Source organism: Triturus cristatus, chromosome 2_2, assembly GCF_964204655.1.
Source record: "Triturus cristatus chromosome 2_2, aTriCri1.1, whole genome shotgun sequence".
NCBI classification, from domain to species: domain Eukaryota; kingdom Metazoa; phylum Chordata; class Amphibia; order Caudata; family Salamandridae; genus Triturus; species Triturus cristatus.
The window spans coordinates 670,227,376-670,254,566 of record NC_140582.1 but is presented as its reverse complement, the minus strand read 5'-3'; the positions used below and the strand labels follow the sequence as shown (position 1 = coordinate 670,254,566).

General features: G+C 43.8%; 1 protein-coding gene across 4 annotated transcripts in view; it reads left to right on the top strand.

Annotated features, from left to right (window-relative positions):
* Window positions 1-27,191, top strand: part of ASB5 (ankyrin repeat and SOCS box containing 5) — a 576,687-nt gene that overhangs the window by 384,780 nt on the left and 164,716 nt on the right. For 2 of the 4 annotated variants that reach the window (XM_085641860.1, XM_085641862.1), the window contains exon 2: window positions 19,106-19,185. In XM_085641860.1, the coding sequence (XP_085497986.1) occupies window positions 19,106-19,185 (80 nt within the window). Of the gene's footprint in view, window positions 1-2,222; window positions 2,338-2,511; window positions 2,605-19,105; window positions 19,186-27,191 lie in introns of those variants that run through there. The other 2 variants (XM_085641863.1, XM_085641864.1) reach the window with 2 other exon arrangements.

Below are 27,191 nucleotides of genomic sequence, written 5' to 3'. Positions count from 1 at the left end.
TTAAAACGACCCCAGGGTCTGGAGTTTTGGGATTGTTATTGGCCCTGTTAGTATAGAAGTCTTTATTCAAGTAAGGGTAGGCTCGTTCCTAAGAGAACGATTTTATATCCTTCTTTACTTTGTTGGATTTTTTATTCTGTTCAAGTCTGTGGAACTCGTTTTTTGGATTTGTTCTAATAGCTTTTTGGCGTTGGGTAAGTTGTTCTCTTTAATCTGTTTCTCGATATCGTTGATTATTACAGTGAGCTTTCGCCATCCGAGCACACGCCTGTGGCTCCACTCCCGTGAATCCCTCCAATTTCTTTACTTGAGGTGAGTCCCTGTCCTGTGCATCCGCCACACTACATGACCTCTCTCCGTTACAAACTAACACCCCCATTGCTTTCAGGCCATTGCGCTGCCATCACGAAGTCGTATTACACTTAGCCCCTCCTGAAGTGTTCCCTGAAGTGCCCCTTGTTCCTCGACCTGCCAGTACCGCATATCTGTGACGGCCGGTAAGCATCATCGTACACACTTTCTTCCTCGCAGTCCCGCTTCCTCACTGCCGCTAATTCTGGGTACTCCCCCACTCCCGTAGGAGCCCCTACCGAGCCCGGACGTTCCCGCATCCGGTGTTGTCACACCCACAGTCTCGTGGCAGGCCCTTCGGACTTCCCCAAGTAAGGATCCTTCTGTGCCTATATTCTTTAATCCTCCACCACGGCAACCCCGTCCGCTGCGCACGGCGGTTATCTCTGAGCCCCTATCCTCTTGCTGCTACATTCCCTTGTCTGCCAAGCACGGCGGTCAACCTAGAGGTTCTACCTTTTCACTACGGCATCCTCTTGTCCTTTTTAAATCACGCAGTCACTGCGCAAAGTTTTTATGCTTAAATATGGCCTAATACCCGCAACAGAACCTTTCTCCTCACTCACTGCGTCTTTCTCTCTTTTTTCTCCTCCACGTATCCACTGCGCCGCAATTTTCTTGTTTATTAAAATGCTAGTTTACTACTATAAAAGGTCATACTGCTGAATGTATTGATACCTTATCGACATGACACGATTGTTTTGACCAAGCGTTAAATGTATGCAGTCACGCTAACTCCAAGACTTATCTCACTCAGTCACTTACTCCTTCTCACTGCACCACGTGATCCATTATTACCACTGTTTTTTACCAATGCGTCTTGATAATTCTTTGAAGCTAAAATTTTTTTGTTCATACTAGCTTGTGTTCTCTCAATGCTGTATACCGTTGATATACACCCCCCTAATTTTCTCCTCATGTCTTCTTCCTTCCTTCTCTTGACCTATGTCTAATTTACAGTTATCTTAGGCACTTATATACAGGCATGCTAATATAATGTCCTGAAGATGATCCACGCATTGCCTACTTGGATCGAAACGCCGTCGACACCTTAAAACGCCTCATGCACTAAATGTGATGTCATTATTAACTGTGTAGAGACGTTACTTGCGATTTGTTTCTTAAAATTGATACCACTTGTCAAAACAAACCGTAAACGTTGCCTGAGCCTCGCTTAAATGTTCTCCCTATTTTATGTTTGCATGTTTGTGTAGTAGGATGCAGGCTTTTGTCCCACTTTTCAGTATTTGTGTTTGTTTATATCCCAAAAACTTGCTGATAAATTAAATATTGAACCTCTGTCCGGCTGGATAAGTTAACCAATACAGCACTGATTGGGTCTGTATTCATTTGTTACTTCCTATCCCTACCTCCCTAGGGACCATTGTAGCACAAAATCATGGCAAAAAGGATGGCTTTCCTACACACTATGAGTGTCACACAAAGAACTGAAACGTCAAACATAAGCATACTGCAGTGCAAACAAAGAAATGTAACACATGAGCAAACCTGCTGTTTCTATTTGCCTTGAGTGATGTGTGTCTTGGCAGTACATAAAGAAAATAACACCTTAGTGCGTGCTCTTTTTACTTCAGCCCTCCCTCATGTAAACGTTTGCATTGCTTGTGTGAGGCCATGCTTTCTCTCTCCCTGGATATGGTTAGCTGTATATCAAAAAACGAAATTAAACGCAGATATGTGCGAAATAAGCATATAGAACACAGTGCAATATGAAATTATTTACTGTCAATATGCTCGGCAAAACATAACAGCAGGAAATGAATTTATATAATAGGTGCTCTCCCTCCTTGGAGCTATTTTCTTTGATTGGGGACAGGAAGCAGTCCATATACTTCCTGGGTTCCTTTCAAACGGCGCTGAGCCGAAGCTCTTCGGCGGAACAGTTCAGAGACCCACCTGAGAGGATGAGCGTTTTCCGTTCTCATTACAATTTGACGGAAGTACCATGGGGAGACGGGGACTTAGGTATTGCGTAATATACGTTTTGAGCCTGTGGCATCTCTGCGTGAGTGTTTCTGTGCTTCGGTGGCCGTGTTTACAGATCAGGAACTCTTACTTGTAAATTATCTGCCAGATGGCACCGAGGTTAGTAATGCCCCGCCTAAATATAGCACGCCAGAGCCTGACTGTTGACGAAGGGGCTGACATACAGCCCCAGTCACTGGAAGTCTGTTTATCGCTGTGCACACTTAATGAGTTCACTCTGCTGTTTCAGGCTTATCAGACTTGGTGGTGAGTTCGCTGCGTGCACACGTTGTTGCTTTTATATAGCATTTAAAAGCGAGTGATGCATTTTCTTAATTGCGTGCTCAGCATGAAAGCTAGACTACCGCAGTTTCAAGCAGGTGCATGAATGGCGTGAAATGCATGCGCAATGCCACAATATAAAATAAATGATCGAAAATAGTGGAAACAAGTAGAACACGCACATGCAAATGAGGCAAATGAGAGGTGGCTATTTTAGTTTCCCATCTCTCTATGATGAATAGATATTTAGAAAACGTCTTCCTTCTTTCTGAATAATTTCCCAGATTTTAGTAGTTTTGCCTAGCCCCGAATAACATTTGTTGAAAATCTAATGAGTGTTGAAATTACATTTAAACAGCTTTCAAAAACAGTGTTTTGGATACACTCACAGCAGAATGTTGTCACCGACAGCTATAACACCAGCTGGCCGAAACAGACATACTGTTCTGGGCATTAGTCTGTATATGTGAAAAAGTCACAAACTTTCATCTGGGTGCCGAATATCTTTGAGAGTAGTGTTGCCTTCGATTCTGGCATCTGTCTCGTTCGTTTGCAGCCCATCAAGCCAAATAATGTATAGTATACGGGGATTATTTGCATTGTCAAACCTGCTGTTTGATAGAAATAACCATCTCTACATTTGCATGCGCGTGTTCTACTGTTTCCACTACGCTCATTAGTTAACACAGACTGATGGACTGAACTATCGAAAAAAGGTACTAGCCGGGCTCGGTCAGGTTTTTGTCCACGGAAAGAAGTATTTTTCTGGCGTGCCTATTGGTCATCGTGTTGTGGATTCGACTGGGTACAGCACACAGTGACTCATCATTTCGGGAAAGGAAGAGGGCTGAGTCTTTTGGCAGAGGAGCTGCGAACATGATCTTTTTTTAAAAAAAATATTCAGGCTCCATGTATTTGTCTCCACGTTACGGGGGCAGAGAAGTGGCAGAATCTGTCACAGAATTGCAGTAAGCCAGTACTAGAATAGCTAGCCATAATGGCGACAAATGGGATGGCTATGGCAAAGAGGCGAGGAGAGCTCTGCAAGTGACTTTTGAAAATATACTGTCACCCCAATAAAGTTAGTTGAATATTCCATGGAAACATGAGATAAAGTTCATGTTTATGTAAACCTGGTGTTATCTAAACCAGACACACCTCTCTAAGTGATTGTCACCTCTGGAGATCACAACAAAGCAGCAGCGGCCAGTCCATAAGGGCGGAGGGGGCCCGCATCTGTTGGACATAAAGGGTGAAAGACACTCTTAATTTTCAGGTTAGGCAGCCAGGAGCTAGACTTGCACATAATGTGCAGGATTCTGGCTGCCTGAGCCTAACTTTGCTGGCCTGAGGATGTCACAGCTCCTGTGGGCGTAACCTGCTCGGCTCGGCAAAGGTCCTCAAGGCCCTTCCCCTCGTGATGAGGGGGAGAGTCAGTGATAGACACTCAGCCCTGGGCTTTTTAGAGCTTAGAACTGAAGTGCACAGGTACAAGTCTATCACTGACTCCTGTCACAGAGTGCGTGCAGTCAGAAGTCTCTCTGACCTCATCCTACTCTGTGACTAGTTAGGGACTGCAGCATCCCCTCATTGGCTGATCTAAGTTTAGTCAATGATGGGAGGCAGCTGTCCCAGCCCTCCTGGTACCTCCAAGGCTTCCCTCTCTGAGAGCGACAGAAGGTAAGTGTTGCGTTTGAATTGACTGGTGCATGCATGTATTTATGAATGTATGTGTATTTGTGTGTGTGTGTTGCGAACGGATGTGCGTGCACGTGCATGTGAATGCATGGGTGTAAGTGAGTGGGCATGTGTGTTTGGGGGCCACATTCTAAGCTGCACTTACCATCCACCACTGCAAAAAAGTCAAATTAATAAAACAAAGTCTTCACAGACTTGCAAGATCTTAAAGGACCACATTGGATGGACTGGCACCCTTTGGCAAGGGTTAGTTAAATTAATTCCATGTGTTCCATTGCCAGAGCGCAATCCAGCTCGGAAAAAAAATATTTCATGAAGAATGAATCCATATAGCATCCTTTATCATGCCAGAGGGCACAATTAATTTTTGGGGAATGCTCAAAATTATCTATCTGGTGCTTGCTTTTCTGTGAGATTCATAATTCACTGTACTCCACATGGTGAGGGTAGTTATTCAGTCTTTTTTGGAATGCTCAAGAGTATCTATCTGGTGCTTGCTGTTCTGTGAGGTTCATAATTCACTGCACTCCACATGGTGAGGGTAGTTATTCAGTCTTTTTTGGAATGCTCAAGATTATCTATCTGGTGCTTGCTGTTCTGTGAGGTTCATAATTCACTGTACTCCATATGGTGAGGGTACAGTTTATTCAGTCCTTTTTGGAATGCTCAAGATTATCTATCTGGTGCTTGCTGTTCTGTGAGGTTCATAATTCACTGTACTCCATATGGTGAGGGTACAGTTATTCAGTCTTTTTTGGAATGCTCAAGATTATCTATCTGGTGCTTGCTGTTCTGTGAGGTTCATAATTCACTGTACTCCACATGGTGAGGGTACAGTTACTCTGTCTGTTATTAATTTCAGGGCATTTTTAGGTCAGAGCTACCTGATAGCACTAGCTGTCTGGTTGCAGATGACATAATACATGCTTACTAAGAACATACAGGGGCTTGGAGTCCGCCCATTTATTAAGATTGGCTGGCTTGCCTGTCACTCTCATTTGGCTGCTTCTTAATATTGTGTTAGTCCCTCCCATGGCGCAGTGCTTCTTTTCCCATTGCTTGATTGGGTAACTTCTATGCTGCCGCTGCTTGCGATGCAGCCCTGCTTGCGCAGCGAGAGTCCTTTTGTCCGGGGTTCCGAAACGGAGCCTAGAATTGTACACGCTCGTGCGTGTGTTTTTACTTTTGTGTCCTGCTATTGGCCTTTGCCTGCGTGTTTGTTTTTTAGATAGCACGCAATAGGCCAAAGGTGGGCGCATTGCTCCGCCCATGGCCTCTTGGTGTCTATTACGCGCATTGCTGCCATATGGTTTCAATTATCGTGCCCAGACACGGGCGCCATCATTGAAACCATATGGCTCGCTGTGGCGGCACTCCACTCGCGGCTTTCTATGTTTTCAAAAGCGATCGCTTTCAGTTTCGCTATCGCTTTAGTTGTGGCTTTTTGTGTAAAATGCCTGAATGCAATGATAGAATAACAGAAAACTCACAGAGAGGCAGGCACATAAAAAGTAATTGGTTTTGACTTACGAGAACGTCATAGTCAGAAATGGCTAAATTGTCTCTGTTTCAATATAAGTCAAGGGGAAAATAAATCACCCGTTTTTTCACTATCTCCGTCTTTCCTGTTTCAAAATGTTGCCATGCACGGTTTTACCCCCAATCACCCTAAATATGCCTCTTTCTTACGGAGCGCGAGTTTCCACACACCGCCCCCTCTGCCTCCTTCCTGAACAGTGAAGGTGCAGCCAGCAGCTGTACACTAAGCTCTTAGCTTTCACTTTCACTTTCTCTGGAATAGAAACTTAACTCGATCAGTGGAACATAGAGACCCGGAGACGACGAGGGTGGGCGCGGGAGCACCGGAGGAACAGCAGACAAAGTAAACGCATCGCCATACAACAAAGTCAGATAGGAATGGAGAGAAGGCTGCCTTGGGGATCAGCACGGGACACCTGCAGGTGCTGAGTCAATAATAATCAGTGGTCGTGTGTCGTCTGTCAGGACGGTTTCACAATTACCAAAACAAACGACGTACAATTTACCAGTCACTGGAATTTCAGTTTTCCAGGTTCGAATTCTTAATTTAGTAGTGGAAATAGAACTGAAGCAGATTTTACTCACTCATCCACCTTACCTGCACAAGGGAATCCAAGAAAGTCCATACAGCACGGAGGAGGGGTGGGGCAGTGGTAAAGGGTGGCCCAGCTTCAGTACAAACAACCAGGCACTGGACCACTGGAGCGCATAGGCATTGGCGCCATGTAACTCCGTATCTTATGTGGCACCATCATACCCGCTAAATCGTTAAGTGCGAAATAACTCCGCCGTAGTGTTTTGCTTAAAAAACTAGCGCCTGGACACTCCTCGAAGCATCTGCGTGCTCTACAAATCCCATTCATCAAATCTGAAAACCTTTGCTTCAAATTCCTTTCTTTTATTAATGTCTTCCATGGGAAATGCGTGTGACGTCATCTCTCACTCACTTGTAAACTGTGCCTCTGGTGAATGAACAAAACCCAGGCTGGTGACTTAAAAGGTGACTTTATAATGAACTTTATAATGAACAGCATCTCTACCTACGTCTCTAAACTCAATACCTTATTGTATATCTGTTGATCGAGTATGAGATGCTGATCTGACTTTTACGTATTTTCAACTGTTCATTATAAAGTCACCTTTTAAGTCACCAGCCTGGGTTACGGAAATCGGCTGATTTCCCTTCTAACCTCCTCACGGCTAGCTCACTCATTATTTTGTTTATTACTTGTTCCTAATTATCACTAAAATATTTTTTTCATCAATTGCATTGATCCCTTTTTTTGAACTCCAATTCCTTATTTTAGTAATTGTGATATTTATTGTTACTCCTGTTGAATGTGTGTCAGTGAGAGTGTGGTCTTTTGGGGATGTATGAACATGTGTGCGTATGAGTGGAATATATGTGTACGGGTGACTGAGAGACAGTGTTGTATGTACTTGTGGCACAGGACATACCTTTCGCCATATGTAACCCGGTTACATGTGTAACACAAATGGGAGAAATTTAAAGTGCAGAAAAATGTTCAGCAAAAATGTTCAGAATATGGTATTTTTTTCTGCACTTTAAATTTCTCTAACTTAAAATAATGGCTTTATTTTTCACTTAGAAATATGGCACTGCATTTAGAATATTAAATGCAAGAGTTTACTTTGTTTATATGGATTCCATAAAACGGATTATTTAAATTTTCTCCCATTTCTAAGTGTCACTTATACAAACACCAAGCATCTTGCTCCCAGTGGCCTGAACACATGGTGCTATATTTATAACAGAAAAATACATTTGTTAAAATGAGAGGAATTTTAAGTGAATAAACATGCTTCATGAAACATTAATACATATTAGGCTTAATTGCTCAATTGAAAATGGAAAAATACATTAATGCTCGTGGTTCTTGCTTCTACTCCTCTTTTCATGGTCCACGAGGAGCTATGGTTGCTTTATCTGTTGGATCTCATTGCTCTACACCCCTTGATTAGGTGGCTTACTATCTGGATGCGTCCAGAGAACAACCTAAGTAGGGAGATAGTCAAGGACTGCCTGGAGCTGGATGCGTGGAGGTCAGTTGAAAGACTGACGTATGTTCGGGACACCTTTGTCAGGCTAAGTTGGCCTGCCCTGTATGATTCGTTATCGACTATTTTGAAGGCAGACATTTCTTGGACAAGGGATAATAATTTTTTACTACGGAGGAAAACTAAGTGGGGGGGGGGTATGGAGCTAGAGAAACCCTTGGTCCGAGGATAAGCATTGATCATAACAGGTCCTCCCATTGAGCCTTACTTGCTTAGTACCCTTAATGTTTATCACCTATTCATCCTTACCAGATTTAGGTTCAACCAATTCCACATGTTCCACCAGTTCCACATATGTTTGGCCTGTGGAGCATGAAGTTGAACTCTTGTACTTGTGACAGTTTCTCTTCTCTGGACCTGTTGCAGGACCTCTTACATTTTTTGGTTTTATGACACTTCTCGAAGAACATTTTATTACGTTTGCTGAAATCTATGTATTTTGCCCAGGTTAAGCCTGCTCCCATATATTTACAGCTACTCCCAGATCGACATATATAACTTATGCTGTTGCCTGCTTTCTAGCCTCATTGCTGAGGATGAGACAGACGTTTGAAGAAGGCCCCCGGAAATCTTACCTGATCGTCTTATGTTCCACTGGGGGAGTTGTCTTTATATATAATGCACTTTATCATGCCCCATTGTTTCTGGTTATTTATCATGTTTTTAAATCATCCAGTATGTTTATTTATTTGCCTAATTTGCACAATATGTCTACTTGAAGCACATTTAGCTGGACTTAAATCTGGTGGTATTTATACTGGGGCTGTGCTTTGTACAGTATTACTGTTGGGCTGCCAAAGAAGGTACTGTTTTAGATATGTTTGATTCAAGTGATCATAATATCTCCTCAATATTTATAATGTGTCCGTCTTTAATGGTGCAAAATGATTATTGACAAGATAATTTATTCTGAGTATGTTTATGTGTTCAGTTGTTTTGTCAGAAGGCTTTATCTTGTGCATTTGGACGTATTTTGTTTTTACTGGTTGATGTATGTATTTCTGCTCCATGTACTTTTGTGGAGTATTTTCAGACAGAATAACGTTACTTTGACTGACTGTCATTAATTCTTAATGTACCACAGAAGAATTTTTCTTCACTGTAAACTTCTCCCATTTGAAAAAAAAGACTATTTTTCAGTTCTAAATTATGTCAGTTTCTACAGGGAGTAAAAGGCATGCTGCTTGTAAATGCAACACTTTGAAATGAGAGAAAATGAAAAAGAAAAGATAATCATAAAGGTAACTTTTCATTTTAATTTTTTCTACCATTCAAAAGCATTCAGAAACATCATTTTCTTCTCACACTCCAATACTGAGTTCACAAGAACTTTTATTTAAGAGTGACCCAGCCTTGCCCATGCATCTGACTGAGCACTGCTCATTATCAGGCAATGCTATTTGCAACCTGATGATAATAATGTAAAGTAAACACAGCCTTCCCTTAACATTAAAAGAGAAATGTGACCCTATGCTTATTTAACAAGCATTGAAAATGCAATAGGTCTCGCCTTTGATTAAGTTAAAGCCATTTGCTTTGCTAATGGTATTGTATAGCAAAGCAAATGGCTTTAACTTAATGAAAGGCGAGACCTATTGCATTTTTAATGCTTGTTTTATTTTATTTTGAACTGTAGTACTCAATCAGAGTGCATCGTTTTGCAGGTTGCCTCTACCTGTCACTCCTACCCTGCCCACATTTGTTGTAGCTTGCTCTGTTCCCCTCACCACCTCACTCCCGTCACTGCTTGCCACCTCTGACCTCTTTCTGTCCACAGATTTTCCCTCTTCCCCAGACCCACCTGACTGAATTGGGTTAAAGCCTAAGCAATCCAACCGTTTAGCATTAAAATCCTGTGCAAAACGTACGCAGGGTGTTGGTGCAGTCCATGTATTATCTGCTGGGGCCCAATTTTCTTGAATCCATTTATCTCAAGAACCCACTCTGGTCGACTGAACCTTTTTACTTGCCTAATTGCGTGGAGGGAGCAAATACAATTATCAAAGAATACTTCCCGCAATTTGACATAATTGAATACTCGGAAGTCAATGTCTATTTCTATCGAGATTTTATTATCAGGAAAAACATCTGCAGATACAAGCACCTTAGCACAAGGCTCAACAGGTAAATGGGTACTAATACAAATGCCACTCTACGAAGAATCCGCATACGACTAAATATGAACAAAAGTACAGCTTCTAAAAGCATGAGGTAGATAACTACCAAGCTAATGTCGATATTAGGAATCATTAAACCAAAGCATTTCTGTCCCTACTCTGTATTCTGGATGACATCCCTGCTTAGCATTCCCTTAAGACCCAAGAAATCGTGAAAAGGTGTCAGAAGTGAACTTCCTAAGAAGTCTTCACTTGGAGAGCTTAATCTAAAAGTTCCTTCTAGCTCCTCGCCTACCTCTTCTCTCTCTCTGAGCTACTCTCTTCTCTCCTCCACCCTCGGGGTGCTGTCACTAATACGAAACCCCAAAACATAGAACACGCCCCCCCGGCACACCTCCTCGACCAGGTCTTCTTCCAGTGATTTTCCATTCGGCTCCGTCCATCTTCCATCGTCCATCAGCTTGGCCTTGAGTCCCAGACACTGTCGGTACGAGGAGTTGCGATTGGCACATTCCAATGCACTCCCATGTCTGGCTTTCTCCATAATTCAACTGTTAGACAAAGACCTTTTTACTAACGAACCAACTGTCCTTGCACCTGCGATGAGATCATAGGATGAAGAAATACTTCGCATCTTTTAACTTTGCAATTTACTGCAGCCCAAAACCTCTACTAGAATAAATCACTTGCGGCCTAGCGCATTCAGCTAACATAAGAAATACCAGGCTTTTCTCTTCAACAATATATGTGACTTCGGGCCTCTACTAGGTTAAACACACTATTAAATTACAGCTTCTAACATGAGTACCTTAGCTTTCACATACATGGATAAACGACATACATGAATTAATTCAATCGAGTTACACATTTAGTCTAATACATTGCTTTAAGCAAAATTTCTCGTTATGCATTTAACTAAATACGTCCATTATACATTGTCGCGTCCCCTAACACTTTACACATCTATATAGCTAAAACATTTCTTAATACGTTCAAGCAGAGATAACTAAAGATACACTCGTTATATGCGGGTGCCAACTAACGGTGAGTATAATGCACCCCTACAATTTTCAAACCTTTAAGCGCTACATCATATCCATGCTAGATGAAAAGGCTATGGTAGTGGGAAAAGACGCCATGTTGCTGCTGGGCGGATTATCAGCGTGTTTTGAACTTTTTTACGTTTCTTCACAGTAACAAAAAAAGTGTAATTCGATAAAATGTCAGAAGCTGTGAGGTTCATTACCATTTACGATCATGGACTGGTTTGATGTTTCTGCACATAGTCATCTGTGCAGTTCTATTAACAGATTGATATACAGGATGAGTTGCATGTTTTTTTTCCTAAAAAAAATCAAGCATTGGCATAGCCAATAGCTCTCGCCTTAGGGACCTTATAAGGGTTTAGCCATGCAACACTTGATGCTGTTGCACCAAGGATATTGTGATGGATAACTAAACACTTATAAGGTCCCAAAGGCGAGACCTGTTGGCTATGCTAATGCTTCTCTGTAGTTTTATATGGTGTGAACTTGGCCTGAGGGCATTAAAGTTGTTTTACTTTAGAAGCAGAAGTTTTACATGAAAACATACTTTTTTTTTGTTTTTATGGCACATGGTGATTGGCCAGAATAACAGGATATTGAGTGGAAGCTGGGATTTCAATTCCAAGTCCCTGTGAAATAAAAACAAAATAAAGTATGCTTTTGTGTAGAACTTGCACTTCTCATTTAAAGTGCTTAATACCCGCGTGTCAAGTGTGCGCTGTTTATAACTGTAAAAAAGTACGATTTGTGCACTGTAAACATTAGTCGAACTTGGCCGAAATGACGTATTCCAACGCTGCAGCCTTACTCTCGGACAGCGCAACAGTTCCAATATGCGCGGCTCTGTCTGTCAGACCACTTCTCTTCACTCCTGTCACGCTGTCATTTAGAGTGTAAGGGAGTAGGGGCAACCTAGCGCTGGACAGACATCTCCCTCTGAAGGTAACCCCAGAGCCCGACCCCAGCTCGACTCTAGGAATACCGGTACTCTCTTGACACAAGGAGAAGTCCCAGCACTTTAGGGGAGAAAACTGAGAAGTGTCATACTGGGAGAAAACTGAGAAGTGCCGTACTCGGTACCGGTGAGTACCGGCTCATTTATCTACACTGTTTCACTTGGTAATAGTAGCACGCGATACTCATGGCTATATCAAAAGGGAACGCATTAGCAACAAGCGCTAGAAATAAAGGGAAAAAAACTAGTTAATAATATTTTAATTCTCCATTGGACCCGGGCGCACAGAGAACCTTGGGGATCCCTTCTTCCCCAGGGGGCAGGGCAATTCTAGCACTCTCTGGGGGTCATGAAGGGTGTGCCAGCCTTTTAAGCTCTCCCCTACTTTGTCAAAGCGTTTAAATATCTATGCTAATTTATGTAAAATAGTATGTAAAACGCAGCGGAAATGCGCTGCGAAAACTAAATATGTGTGGAACGCCGCCCCATAAATACAGCCGAATGCAGCAGTTTCTTGCTGCGGCTTGTTGCCTTTCTGCAGGTGCTGCCCATTAACCTATTGTGTGCTTGGCATAAATAAGGAAGGCACGGGGAAACGTCACCCCAGATTGGCTCTTCCGTCTGCGGCCGAGAACAGTAGTGGCACAGTTGTAGCACAGTGCCTGCAGTCGTTGGCTAATGTCACTCGCAGCACGGCGCCCTAGGCCTATGCTAATGTACCTTCAAAGTATAGTGTCTGCAGTGCTATGTTAATGCTCCGCTCTGCGCGATGCCTGGAGTGCCGTGACGATGACGCTCACAGTATAGTAAAAACCAAAGGAAATGATGGACGGAGTGTTGAACATTGCAAGCAGCCAAGCACTCACCCCCAGTCAACTGATCTGGGTTTAATCCATCACCGTTCTTTAGCCCACTCTGCCACCCCAGTTCAGACATGGCCATATGCAAATCAGTCTGACCCTGTGCCTCATGGGAACCGTCCAGCCCGAACTGCCAAGCCATGTCTTCCCTGGACCGGAAACAAGCTTCCTAGGACCGGTTTCTGGCATTTCAGCCATCTTCAGCCAGGCTTGCTGGAATCCAGTGGCAAAGTGAGCAAGGGACTCACGTCTGAGCATACCCTGCCAACTTATGGCGAACAAAGCAAAAACCAAAGGAAATGATGGACGGAGTGTTGAACATTGCAAGCACTCACCCCCAGTCAACTGATCTGGGTTTAATCCATCACCGTTCTTTAGCCCACTCTGCCACCCCAGTTCAGACATGGCCATATGCAAATCAGTCTGACCCTGTGCCTCATGGGAACCGTCCAGCCCGAACTGCCAAGCCATGTCTTCCCTGGACCGGAAACAAGCTTCCTAGGACCGGTTTCTGGCATTTCAGCCGTCTTCAGCCAGGCTTGCTGGAATCCAGTGGCAAAGTGAGCAAGGGACTCACGTCTGAGCATACCCTGCCAACTTATGGCGAACAAAGCAAAAACCAAAGGAAATGATGGACGGAGTGTTGAACATTGCAAGCACTTACCCCCAGTCAACTGATCTGGGTTTAATCCATCACCGTCCTTTTCCCACTATGTCACCCCAGTTCATACATGGCCATATGCAAATCAGTCTGACCCTGTGCCTCATGGGAACAGTCCAGCCCGAACTGCCAAGCCATGTCTTCCCTGGACCGGAAACAAGCTTCCTAGGACCGGTTTCTGGCATTTCAGCCGTCTTCAGCCAGGCTTGCTGGAATCCAGTGGCAAAGTGAGCAAGGGGCTCACGTCTGAGCATACCCTGCCAACTTATGGTGAACAAAGCAAAAACCAAAGGAAATGATGGACGGAGTGTTGAACATTGCAAGCACTCACCCCCAGTCAACTGATCAGGGTTTAATCCATCACCGTTCTTTAGCCCACTCTGCCACCCCAGTTCAGACATGGCCATATGCAAATCAGTCTGACCCTGTGCCTCATGGGAACCGTCCAGCCCGAACTGCTAAGCCATGTCTTCCCTGGACCGGAAACAAGCTTCCTAGGACCGGTTTCTGGCGGTCCTAGGAAGCTTGTTTCCGGTCCAGGGAAGACATGGCTTAGCAGTTCGGGCTGGACGGTTCCCATGAGGCACAGGGTCAGACTGATTTGCATATGGCCATGTCTGAACTGGGGTGGCAGAGTGGGCTAAAGAACGGTGATGGATTAAACCCTGATCAGTTGACTGGGGGTGAGTGCTTGCAATGTTCAACACTCCGTCCATCATTTCCTTTGGTTTTTGCTTTGTTCACCATAAGTTGGCAGGGTATGCTCAGACGTGAGCCCCTTGCTCACTTTGCCACTGGATTCCAGCAAGCCTGGCTGAAGACGGCTGAAATGCCAGAAACCGGTCCTAGGAAGCTTGTTTCCGGTCCAGGGAAGACATGGCTTGGCAGTTCGGGCTGGACTGTTCCCATGAGGCACAGGGTCAGACTGATTTGCATATGGCCATGTATGAACTGGGGTGACATAGTGGGCAAAAGAACGGTGATGGATTAAACCCAGATCAGTTGACTGGGGGTGAGTGCTTGCAATGTTCAACACTCCGTCCATCATTTCCTTTGGTTTTTGCTCACAGTATAGTGCCTGAAGCCCGGTTAATGCCCCTCGCGGCACAATGCCTGCAGTGCTATAACGAACCTCACAGTATAGTGCCTGAAATCCTATGTTAATGCCCCGCTCTGCACGATGCCTGCAGTGCTATAGCGAACCTCACAGTACAGTGCCTGCAGCCCTATGTTAATGCACCTCACAGGGCAATGCCTGCAGTGCTGTGATAATGAGCCTCACAGTATAGTGCCTGCGGCCCTGTTAATGCCCCTCGCGGTACAATGCCTGCAGTGCTACAACGAACCTCAGTACAGTGCCTGCAGCCCTATGTTAATGCACCTCACAGGGCAATGCCTGCAGTGCTGTGGTAATGACCCTCACAGTATAGTGCCTGCGGCCCTGTTAATGCCCCTCGCGGTACAATGCCTGCAGTGCTACAACGAACCTCAGTATAGTGCCTGCAGCCCTGCTAATGCCTCTCGCGGCACAATGCCTGTAGTGCTATAGCAAACCTAACAGTATAATGCTTGCAGTCCTACACACTATGCCTGCAGTGTTGTGATAGTGAACGTCACAGTATAGTGCCTGCAACCCTATGTTAATGCCCCTCGCGGCACGATGCCTGCAGTGCTGCGATAATGAACCTCACAGTATAGTTCCTGCAGCCCTATGTTAAAGCCCCTCGTGGCACGATGGCTGCACCTTTGTGATAACGAACCTCACAGTATAGTGCCTGCAGTTCTACACACGATGCCTGCAGTCCTATGTTAATGCCCTTCACTGTACCATGCCTGAAGTGCTATAACAAACCTCACAGTATAATGCTTGCAGTACTACACACGATGCTTGCGGTGGTGTGATAGTGAACCTCACAGTATAGTGCCTGCAGTCCTCTGTTAATGCCCCTCTCTGCACGATGCCGGCAGTGCTGTGATAATGAACCTCACATTATAGAGCCTGCAGTTCTCTGTTAATGCCCCGCTCTGCACGATGCCGGCAGTGAAGTAACAATAAATCTCACAGTATAGTGTCTGCAGTGCTATGTTAATGCCTCTTACGGCACAATGCCTGCAGTGCTGTGATAACGAACCTCACAGTATAGTGCCTGCAGCCCTATGTTAATGCCCCTCGCGGCACGATGCCTGCAGTGCTGTGATAATGAACCTCACAGTATAGTGCCTGCAGTCCTCTGTTAATGCCCCTCTCTGCACGATGCCGGCAGTGCTGTGATAATGAACCTCACATTATAGAGCCTGCAGTTCTCTGTTAATGCCCCGCTCTGCACGATGCCGGCAGTGAAGTAACAATAAATCTCACAGTATAGTGTCTGCAGTGCTATGTTAATGCCTCTTACGGCACAATGCCTGCAGTGCTGTGATAACGAACCTCACAGTATAGTGCCTGCAGCCCTATGTTAATGCCCCTCGCGGCACGATGCCTGCAGTGCTGTGATAATGAACCTCACAGTATAGTGCCTGCAGTCCTCTGTTAATGCCCCTCTCTGCACGATGCCGGCAGTGCTGTGATAATGAACCTCACAGTATAGAGCCTGCAGTTCTCTGTTAATGCCCCGCTCTGCACGATGCCGGCAGTGAAGTAACAATAAATCTCACAGTATAGTGTCTGCAGTGCTATGTTAATGCCTCTTACGGCACAATGCCTGCAGTGCTGTGATAACGAACCTCACAGTATAGTGCCGGCAGCCCTATGTTAATGCCCCTCACGGCACGATGCCTGCAGTGCTGTGATAATAAACCTCACAGTATAGTGCCTGCAGCCCTATGTTAAAGCTGCTCGCAGCGCATGCTCTGAAAGCTTGCAATAAGGCTTTTAAGGGCAAAAAACTGCAATATAATAATGACATCCCTCAAAGCACATGGTCTAAAATCTTTCAAAAATGCCCTTCACAACTCAAAACTACTATACAATAATTATACAACTTAAAGCACATGGTCTGCAAACTTGCAATAGCACAATACTACAGTCCAATAATAATATCCGTCAGGCCACATGGTCTAAAATACCCCAATAATGCCCTTCAGAGCACAAACTACACTCCAATAACGATTCCCCTAACAGCACATGGTCTAAAATACTGCAACAATGCAGTTCACAGCACAAAACTACCGTCCAATAATGATATCCCTGCGGAACATGGTCTAAAAGATGGCAATAATACCCTTCACAACACAAAACAACAGTCCAATATTGATATCCCCTCACAGCACCTGGTTTAAGACATCGTATTAATGCCCTTCATGACACAAAACTACTGTATAATAATGAAACAGGTTACGGCACATGGTCTAACATATGGAAATAATGCCCTTCAGAGCGCAAGGTGCCTGGATACCCTCACGGGTGATTGTAGCGCTATAGAAATACCGACTGATTGATTGATTGATTGATTGAAGGTTTGCATCTGCAACATTAGGGCCGGCCCTCCTGTAACAATGCGCCTCGTGTCACATGAGCTGACATCTTGCAGTAATGCCCTGCAGGTCACAAGGCACGCGCCAACTATATCATCAGAGCCGTCGCTCATGTAATAATCCCTCTCAGTCAAAGTCCCGCGGCCCCTTCAGAGCTACCCTGGATGGACACTTTGCCAGACAGAAACGACGACTCTTACACTAGGAATCCTTCTGCCTTCTGGACCGCAAGATGCTGCAAAGCCCGCCGCCCCGAGCCACCACCCGAAGAGACTGCCCTGTCCGTCTGTCTGCCACTTTAATAAAACTGCAGCAGCTTCTTTTGCAGTGCCCACGCTCAGCATTTTCTAAATTGCTGACTGTTTCAAATCTGACTTTAGATGTTCAACTGTTCTCTTCAGCCTTCACCCTCCCAAGGCTCTGATCCACCATGCCTCATCCATTTTTAGGTTCCTAAAGCGCAGCAGAAAGGCGATGCAGAAAAGGTGTGAGAGAACGGGAAATTAATTAAACTTTGAGGGTGAGGGGTCATTCTGTTATGGTTAGGGGTCACCAACTCAGCAGGTTGGCACAGAACAGCACTGCACATCGCTACAAATGTACAACAAGCGCTCGCCAGGCAGCCGCTGTTTATTTTTGCATCGCGCTTTCACTTTAAAGTGAAAGCGAGATGCAAAAAAAACACGCGCGCCATGTCTCCTTTTTTGTCTGGCCCATCCGGACTAGATCGCATGGCTTGTTTACATAGCATGCCTCCTTGCGATAAGAAACTGCTTCACGAAAGCCGTGAAGCAGGCGATCCAGTCCGAGTGGGCTGGAGCAAAAAGCCAAAAGGAGGCACCCTAGAAAGCTCATTTCCAATGGCAGGCCACCGTTTACCATAAACGGTGACGCCAGCGAATGGAAATGAGGGGCGGGGCTTAAAGCCCTTTTCAGAAAATCCTCTCCTACATAATCTCTCGCAGAGGCAGAGCAGCTCTTTGCGCTGCAACGCACGCGAGACCTAAAAAATTAGCTTGAGCTGGGAGCAACTGGTAGCTCACTATCCACTGGTTAGAGACACCTGTGTAAACCGAGCCATAGAATAGCAAAATGTGGATATCATGGTCCACCTAGTCCCTGACCTCATCAGTATTGCTATCTGTCGGTGAACCGGTTAACTGTGTAATGCTGTGGCCTACAAATCATTGAATTTCTGTGCAGAGTAACTTCAAGGCACCAGCTCTCACTAATGTGCAGTGACTACCACACTAATTTTGGACATGGTTGGAAAACCTCTGTTAAATAGTGAATATGTTTAGCGCAAGTGCACATTTAACTCGTGTACCATAACTATTGCTATGCTTTTATGTTTAAAACAAAAACAAACATTTTTCTACACGTGCCAGATATGGCATAGATAGCGACTACTGATAGACAGCAAACACTCAGTGGCAAATCTACTGCACAAAGCGAGTGAACCTTGATGGCATTGGCACTGGTGGATAAATCTAATGAAAACCCAGCATGTTGCTGATTACGGCGGGCTGGAGTCACCTGTAAATCATAAGATATCTAGGTATGATTTGTGTTTGAACTACATTTACATCTAATTCATATCAAATCGAAGGGGAAATTCGCGAGTAATAGATAGGGAGTTATATATAATCTGGTTCATCCCACATTAGATTGAGAGGTAAGCATGTTATATATACATTTGAAGCTGTGCTGTGCTAACAAGCTGCTTGATGATATGCAATGATACTGATGTTGAAGGGTTGTGATACTGACTTGTTTTTGGCTTCATTCTTTTTGTTGTTAATTATAAAGATACTGCTCTGTGTCAGTTGATATTGCCTGCTTTCTATTCTGAAGAGCGCAGGTATATTATGAATTTAACACAAGTTAAACATTTTCATAAAAGCAATAAAAAAGTAACTTTCTTTAATGATGCTACCACCCTACTGTTAAAGGCCTGTACCCGAGCCGTTCAATTATTACTCAAACATGTATATTTTCTAATAATTTCACTTGACTTCTATGTAAAGTTGTGTTTAACTGAACTGTTATTGTTGTAGGCTCCTGGGCCGATCGTTCGCCATTGCATGAAGCAGCCAGCCAAGGACGTCTCCTTGCTCTAAGGACCTTACTTTCACAGGTACCATGCCATTTTAGTCTTTTAAAACGCAGGGCACTGCACTATGTTTTTAGTGTCTTTCAATAGATAATAAATGCACATTGTGTCATTGAGAATACATATAACTGGAATTTCTGCGTAGAGGCGTAAAGGTCATAGATTGTTTCCATGTTGATACTTTCTGCAATAGTCGCGAAGTACTTCTGTGCGACCTCCCGAAACCACGGATTTCAAAGGATACCTACTAAGATGTATACTAACACCACATTTGCCTGAGGCTGTACTTTGTCCGTGTATTAATGAAGGGGAGGATTCTAAAGTTGGGGAATGGGTAGGAGATCCCTACTCTTATTAGACTCTGTGGCACCAGGAATACGTTGCTTCAGACCTAAGATTTTATCACCTTCATGTATCATTGGCGTACTAGTCTTGATTCATGTGATTGTAAGTGTTTGGAATAAACTATATTCCCATAGTTTGTAAAGGCAAGCTCCAGTTGTGTCTCCAGTGACATAGAGTCATTTGGCAAACTTGTGACTGGTATCCCAGTGTATTGTCTGAGCAGTCCCTGGCCCAGAAGGCGGCCTTCACGATGTGTTGCCACAAACTAAAGCTGGCCACAGAATGCTCCCCGGGTCATCACCTCTGGTCCGAATTGGAAGCAAAGCATATCTCCCTTGCACAGATTTCTCTGCTTCAGGCCTTGACCACCCTGGGGTTACCCAGCGCTTGGGACTCACCCATAAGCCATCTGAAGTTTAAAAACCTGGTTAAAGCAATCACACAGCTGCTGTCAGTGCTAGAGGACAAAACTGCCTGTCTAGACATACAGATGGTTGGATGACACTCCACTGTTATACCAGGCTGAAACCACAGGGCTACTAAAACAAATCCTATAGTGACTGGATTAAGGTACAGTTCCTGAAATACAGGCTGGTATTACTACCGATCTTAAGTCACTATCCCCCATGGAAAAGGCGCAAAGATCAAGACATTTGTCGGCTATGCGACCAGGGCCAGGAGGGCATTAGTCATATACTTTGTTTTTGCAACTCTCTTATCGAGGTTCGACTGGAGCTCCTGCAAAGAGAATGGAGCGATTGAGGAATAAGGCCCTGCAGGGAGGCAGTGATGGCCAGCTTTGAACCAACGGACATTAGGTTGAACTGTGCAACTGGGAAATTCTTTCAAAGATTCAAGAAAATAGCCAGGGCTTCAGTAGATGTGGGGATGCATGTATTAGCTTAAATAGCGGAAACAGCTCAGCTTAAAGCATTTCACCTGCACCTCCGACCACAGGTTGGCAGAACCTGAATCACTAGTAATCCCTCCAATCCAGCACCACTGAATACAAGGGGCTGCTTGATCAGGGAGTTGACGGTAAAACCTTTAAAGTCACCTGCCGCTGTCTCAGATGTTGCATTTAACACCGCTCTTTATTTCATATTTACATACAGGCACTACAAGCCGGATAAAGCACTAGTGCACTTAAACTGCTGCACCCGCACTTTACATCAAAAATGCCCATTGCACCTTAATTGCCGCACTTGCACTTACATGCTTATTCAGATAATAACAATCGCTATAACTGCACATCGTGTTCCCTCCAGGGGACAGGGCAGGTACTCCCAGATGACCAGTTTCATCTAACCTGAATATTTTATTGATATGCACCAGCCGCCACGCCACACAGCACACAAAGTCTGGGGGCCAACCTACCTTAAGATATAGGGCAGGTAGAGAGTCCTTTCCCCTAAATCTGCTTATCTAAGTCTTGGTCAAGATGATTTTTTGCTTTTTAAGCTGATGATGAAGGCATCGTGTGTACATTTTATGTATTTCAAATGTATTTTATTGTGCATTGCTTTGCAACATATTTAACAATCAACCAATAAAGACTTACTTAGTCTTGGGTCATATGAATTCAAGTGCTTGGAATATACTATATTTGCATAGTTTGTAAAGGCAAACTACAGTTGTGTCTCCTGTGACATAGAGTCATTTGGCAATCCTAGTGACTGGTATCCCAGTGTATTGTCTGGTGCTTACTTTGCAAAGGCATTTTCTCCCCTTAATGTCCTAGCAATAGGTCTCTAGAGAGCCATGTCTTGTCCATAATATTCCTAGTAATCAGAAACCATCTGTAAAACTCCCCTGTCATCATGTGATGTATCAGCTAATGGCTGACCATCAACTCCTCACTGATTCATGTGGAATGGGAGTTGTATACAAACCATTGATAGTTCTTCTTCAAGGTAACTCTGTATATCTGGGTCAGAGGCACATTCCATTAAGAAGGCCTTTTTTGATTTGCCTATAACTTTTGCCCCCTTTGACAGATTTGCACTAAGTTTGGCATTTACTTGGTGTGATCAGTTAAGATCCATAATGTCAATTTGCATTCAGATCAGTGCACGGGAAAAAAGGTTAAGGTGAGGGTTAACGGGGTGGGGGGGCTGACAATTATTTGCTTTCCTATTTTGGTCCCATAACAAATTTTGCTTGAGTCTACAGCCAAAACCACTGAATGAATTTACACCAAACTTGGCATAAAAGTAGAAAACCTACTCAGAAAGCATGCTTTTGTTGGTATGATGTAGATCCATTCAGCAGTTTTTGAGATAATTGTTTAAAAATGTTATAGGGAAGACTTCAAAGGGTTAACGCCCTTTACAGAGCGGGCTGAGCCACGCTTGTCATTTCACCGCTGTTGTTACAACGCTTGCTTAAACAACTCATCTGCCTTAACCATGCACATGCGTGGTTAAGGCAGACATAGGTCTACTCTAGCTGTCCGGATGGGCGGGGAGAGAAACATGAAGCATTGGGACAGGAAGCTCCAGACGTAATCAGGTAAGTGAGGCTGGGGGTTGGGTTTGGTGGGGGGGGTAGTTTTTAGGAATGTGGTTCTGTTTTAGGGCTCTGGGCAGGGGTGAGGGGTTTGGGGTAGTTTTTTTGGTAGGGACAGGGTTTTAGGGCTCAGGGTAGTTTTAAGGATTGGGACAAGGTTTTAGGCCTCAGGGCAGGGGAACGGAAAGGGGTAGTCTTAAGGGCAGGGTGTGGGTCAGTTTTAGGGCTCAGGGTAATTTTTGGCAGGGGGCAGGGTTTAGGCCTCAGGGCGGTGGGAGGCAAAGGAGTAGTTTTAAGGGCATGACAGGGTTGATTGTAGGGCTCAGGGCAGGGGAGGGATGTTTTAAGGGAAGGGTCGGTTTGAGGAGGCAGGGCGGGGGGGTTGAGGTAGATTTTCAGGACAGGGACAAAGTGTTAGGGCTTGGGGTTAGGGTAGTTTTAAGGGCTGGGCCAGGGTGCATTACAGGGCTCGGTATCGGGTGTTAGGGTGCTGGGCAGGTGGGCTAGGATATGCAATTTACCACGCATATCCCTTTTGTAAACATGCCCTTATGGAATTCGTTGTAAAGGTATGTGTGGTAAAGATACACTCATAGTTCAGACCGTGTTGTAAAGGCATGCATGGTTGTATCATACAACAGAGAGGCATGGACCAGAGATGTCAATTCAAGCTGATGATCCCCATCTTCAAAGCACTGCACAACCAAGGACCAGCCTACATCAACCACCGCCAAACTGCCACCATCCTACCAGAAAATGATTCTCCGCCTTCCTCTCACTCGCCCACACCCCTCTCATCCACCGAAGCAACAGCGGAGGATGCTCCTTCTCCTACCTCACAGCGAAAACCTGGTACGGCCTCTGCAGCTACAGACCTCCAGCTCTCTACTGGCATTCCAGAAAGCACTTGAGACCTGACTGTTTGATTGAGTCACCTGATCCATCAAGACCCTCAAGCGTCTGGATACTCTCTTGGGAGAATAGTCACCTCATATAAATCCACTGATTGATTGAGAAGCTTGCCCGTGATTCGTGGCACTTGGGCATGAAGTTTGCTCTGGGTGTGCATTACCAAAGCAGGATCTGCAAATTCTAAAACAAGAAGAAAAAAAAAAGGTCTGGCCAAAGACAAAGCGCTGTAGGCCAACTTGTATGTGCACTGGGGGATGGCTGCCCTTGGGGAGATAGGGGCAGGGTTGCAATTTAAGTGTCAGAAACAAAACCCTGTAAAATTCACTAAAAACACACACATTTAAAAACGGGCTATTGTTCTGGCTCCAATGCACAAAACCACTAAAATTTGCCAGTCGTAGTTAGTGACACATATCACCTATGCCATAACTCACAATGTCTGCCATCCTCAAAACACCAATTTGCCAACAGCATAGAAGGAAAAGAAAGAGCTAAAAAGAACAACATGGTTGGTGGCACAAGTTATGACGCGCTTTGTGTTTTGCTAACTATAACACATAGAAATACTTTGAAAAAAACAAAGTTTAAAGTCACTTTATAGCTAGGTAAAAATGTCAGCAAATGTTACATTTTAAACTCAAAAAACGACTGAATTTCACCAGTTACAGTTTACTGAGCTAACTAAAACTTGTGCCCCCACCAAGCCCAGTGTTGTTATTAATGACATCATTTGAGATGTTATCAGTGGTGTTATCACTATGTCATTGAACACATCATGGGTAATGCAATCTGTGTGGCCATACACAAAGCATGGTGGGGATACAAGTCTAGTTAGCTTAGTAAAATGTAACTGGTGAGTTTAAGTGGTGTTTTGAGTTCAACATTTTATGTTGTAACTGACATTTTCACTTAACTATAACATTAATTTAACCTTTGCTTTTTTTCAGTGAATTTCTGTGTTTTTTTTAAACGTAAAGTAAGATTTTATTACCACACCCAACCCCTTGCAGGTGGCCAACCACTGCCACACTTGACCTTTGGCCATTCATGGCATGGAGTTGGACAAAGGGCCAGACACTGGGAACCCCCCTCCCCAAAGGTGCCCAAGCCTCATGTGCAGCGTGGTGGATGCACTTTTTTGGGGGAAAGTTTCATGAAGATTCATCAAACGATGTTATTAGCAAAATATTAATTAATAAGTAAATAAATAATGGAATTATGCAGCAGGAGTGGGCCAAATTATGCGGCTGGTCTGAGTAAATTATGCGGCAAGAAAATGATAATTATGCTGCTTAATGCAACACATTTTGTAATAGTATTACTTCAATATTTTATCATTTTTAAACTTGTACACTGTCTGGTTATTGGTTGCACCACATTAGTACCTGTTTAACACCCAAATGTAGCAATAAGCAACAGAAAGCTGACCTGTCCAGTTTTTTTTCTAAAGACACCTAAATATAGAAATAAGCAACAGAGAGGTGACTAGTCCAGCTTTGCTAAAGGGCCTTCCACTGCGCGGCAACAGGTGCCGCTGCATTTTTAGTAACTTTTGAACCGTTTGAGCTAGAAACAGCTTTTTTGTTGTTGTTAAAATCTGCAGATTATGTGGCAGATGATGTATTATACTGCATATGCAGCAAATCTATAATCATGCGAAGACTGTTGCATCCGCACAATCGCATAATTCCAGTGGCTCTAGGTATATCGAGGAGTTATTCCAAATTTGGCATAGGACCACGGAGAAATTTATTATATACTTTAATGAACTGAATAATATTGATTTAGGCCTTAAATTCACTTGTACTATCAACAATGAAAGAGTTGCTTTTTTGGAAATTATCGCATACATTCAGGATAAAAAAATTGAGACCCCTGTGTTCAGGAAATCAAATGCCACAAATGGCGTTTTGCACTGTTCCAGTTTTCATCCCAGACCTTTAATTAGAAACATACATATGGTGAACCTTTATATAGGTGTAGAAATTTTTCCAATGATCAACATGTATCAAATCACTATAAGAATGTCAACAAAAGATTTGAAAAAAGAGGGTATAAATGCAAGATATCAAAAAGGGTCTTGATGGGGTGAAATAGAAATCCAGAGTGCAAACACTCCCAACCAAAAAAGAATACTCAAATATACAGCAGGATACAACTGAGATAAGACTTATACTAACATACAGCAAAGAAAGTCAGCAAATACGAAAAACGTCAATAGACGGTGGAATTTAATCTGCCACGATCCAGACATTGGAAACATATTGGGATCAAGACAACTCATAACGTTTAGAAAATCACCATCACTCAAAGACCAACTAGTCGGTAGTCATTTAAAGGACAGAAAAGCAGAGTATTGGCTCATCAAATTACAAACCGGCTTTATCAAATGCAGAACTTGTAAAATCGGAAAGATACAAGACAAATAATGGCAGGAATAACCATATAATTACGATCAGATCAAAAATCACTTGTGAGTCGAAATATGAGGTACATGTTGAGTGTGAGTGTGATGTCAAATATGTATGCAGTACTACTTATAGTCTTAAAAAGATAATTCTAGAACTTATTGGTGCAGCATCAAATAAAGATCCCAGCTATGCGATGGCAAAACATTATATATGAAAGAGCATGAAAATGATTGGAAAATAATGAAGTTTTATGGTATTGCCATGATCACACAAAATTAAAGAGGTGGCAAAGAAATCAAACAACCACAATGCCCGGAGTAAAAATGTATTATATGACTGACAACCAAGACACCTTTTGGTCTTAATAACGATGAGGAATTAGACATTTATTTGTGAACAGTGTGGAAACAGTTTCTTGCTTGCCCCTGTAGTCAATCGAACAAATAACAACAAAGATTATTTAATTTGTATTTTATCTACATTTTGTCTCTTGTAAATGTTAGAAATAAGGATGTGTCGGCTGCCAGTGATTTGTCCAACTAATTGACTTTATAATTACATATAGATGATGACCACTTGCGGGCATTTATAAGGAGCCGGGGCCAACTAGGCCAATCAATCCCAAAACTCAATAAATAGGAATTCCTGTTTTATTAATTAAACACCTACCAAGAGACATATGAACATAAACCTCACTATTGAGATTTATTTTTGTTCATATTTATTTATAGTTGTTTTTTTACAATGTTGCCAAGTATTTTTATGTCCTTCTGAAGTATATTTTGGTGTTCAGAAGATTCTCATGTTGTTTTTCTGATATGTCAATACAAATCCCAGAGTGCCACATTGTAAGCAGGCCTGGGTGATGATGTTTAAGCAAAAAATGAAATAAAAGAGTCATCAACCGTGAACAAGACCATTTGGTGAAAACGCATTTGTGTTATGCTGTTGTAGTCTTAACAATAAATCTACTTATTTGAGTGCAGCGACTTCTCTTTTTAAAGGACTGCCATTAGGTAATATAAGTGCCAGTAAAATATATATATATATATGGACTTCATGTTTGGCCGGCATTGCAGGCACCGGCCTTCTGACACGCCCTCTCGATCTGGCTGCACCGCGTTAGCCAGCAATTTGAATGGACTTTGTGTATGTTAATGCAAAACGTGGCGCCCCCTCGCGCAGGCTGAAGCACCACAGGGTGAAAGCAACACTGCGTGGGGAGAGAGGAGCAGCATTGACTGCAGGGAGCGTTAAGGGGTTTCCAGTGAGGTTTGTCAACTTCGCAGACAGCTGTGGTTGGGTGCAGTCCAGAGGCCACATCGTTGGGACGCCACTGGGCGAGCGGATCCTCTACTTACTTAAGGACGATCCACAGAAGGACTGCAAGTACCAGCATGCACCTGTCTGAATTTACAACGCGATTTGCAGTATTCCTTTAAGAACTAAGGAGGAGCCCCAAGCAAAATGGTAGGAGTGGCCACGAGAACATCTAAATGGCCACCAGGTGCGAGGCTCCAAACATCGTAACAGGCACTGATGAAAGCTGAACCGCTGAAACGCGTCTGCCCAATGTTACATTCAGCGTTGTAACCTACCTTGGAATAAATCCTCTTTATGCGTCCTGGCTGTGTCAGACCCTTCTTCTTTCTGCTTGGAGTGGGGATTTGGACTTCATGTTTGGCCGGCATTGCAGGCACCGGCCTTCTGACACGCCCTCTCGATCTGGCTGCACCGCGTTAGCCAGCAATTTGAATGGACTTTGTGTATGTTAATGCAAAACGTGGCGCCCCCTCGCGCAGGCTGAAGCACCACAGGGTGAAAGCAACACTGCGTGGGGAGAGAGGAGCAGCA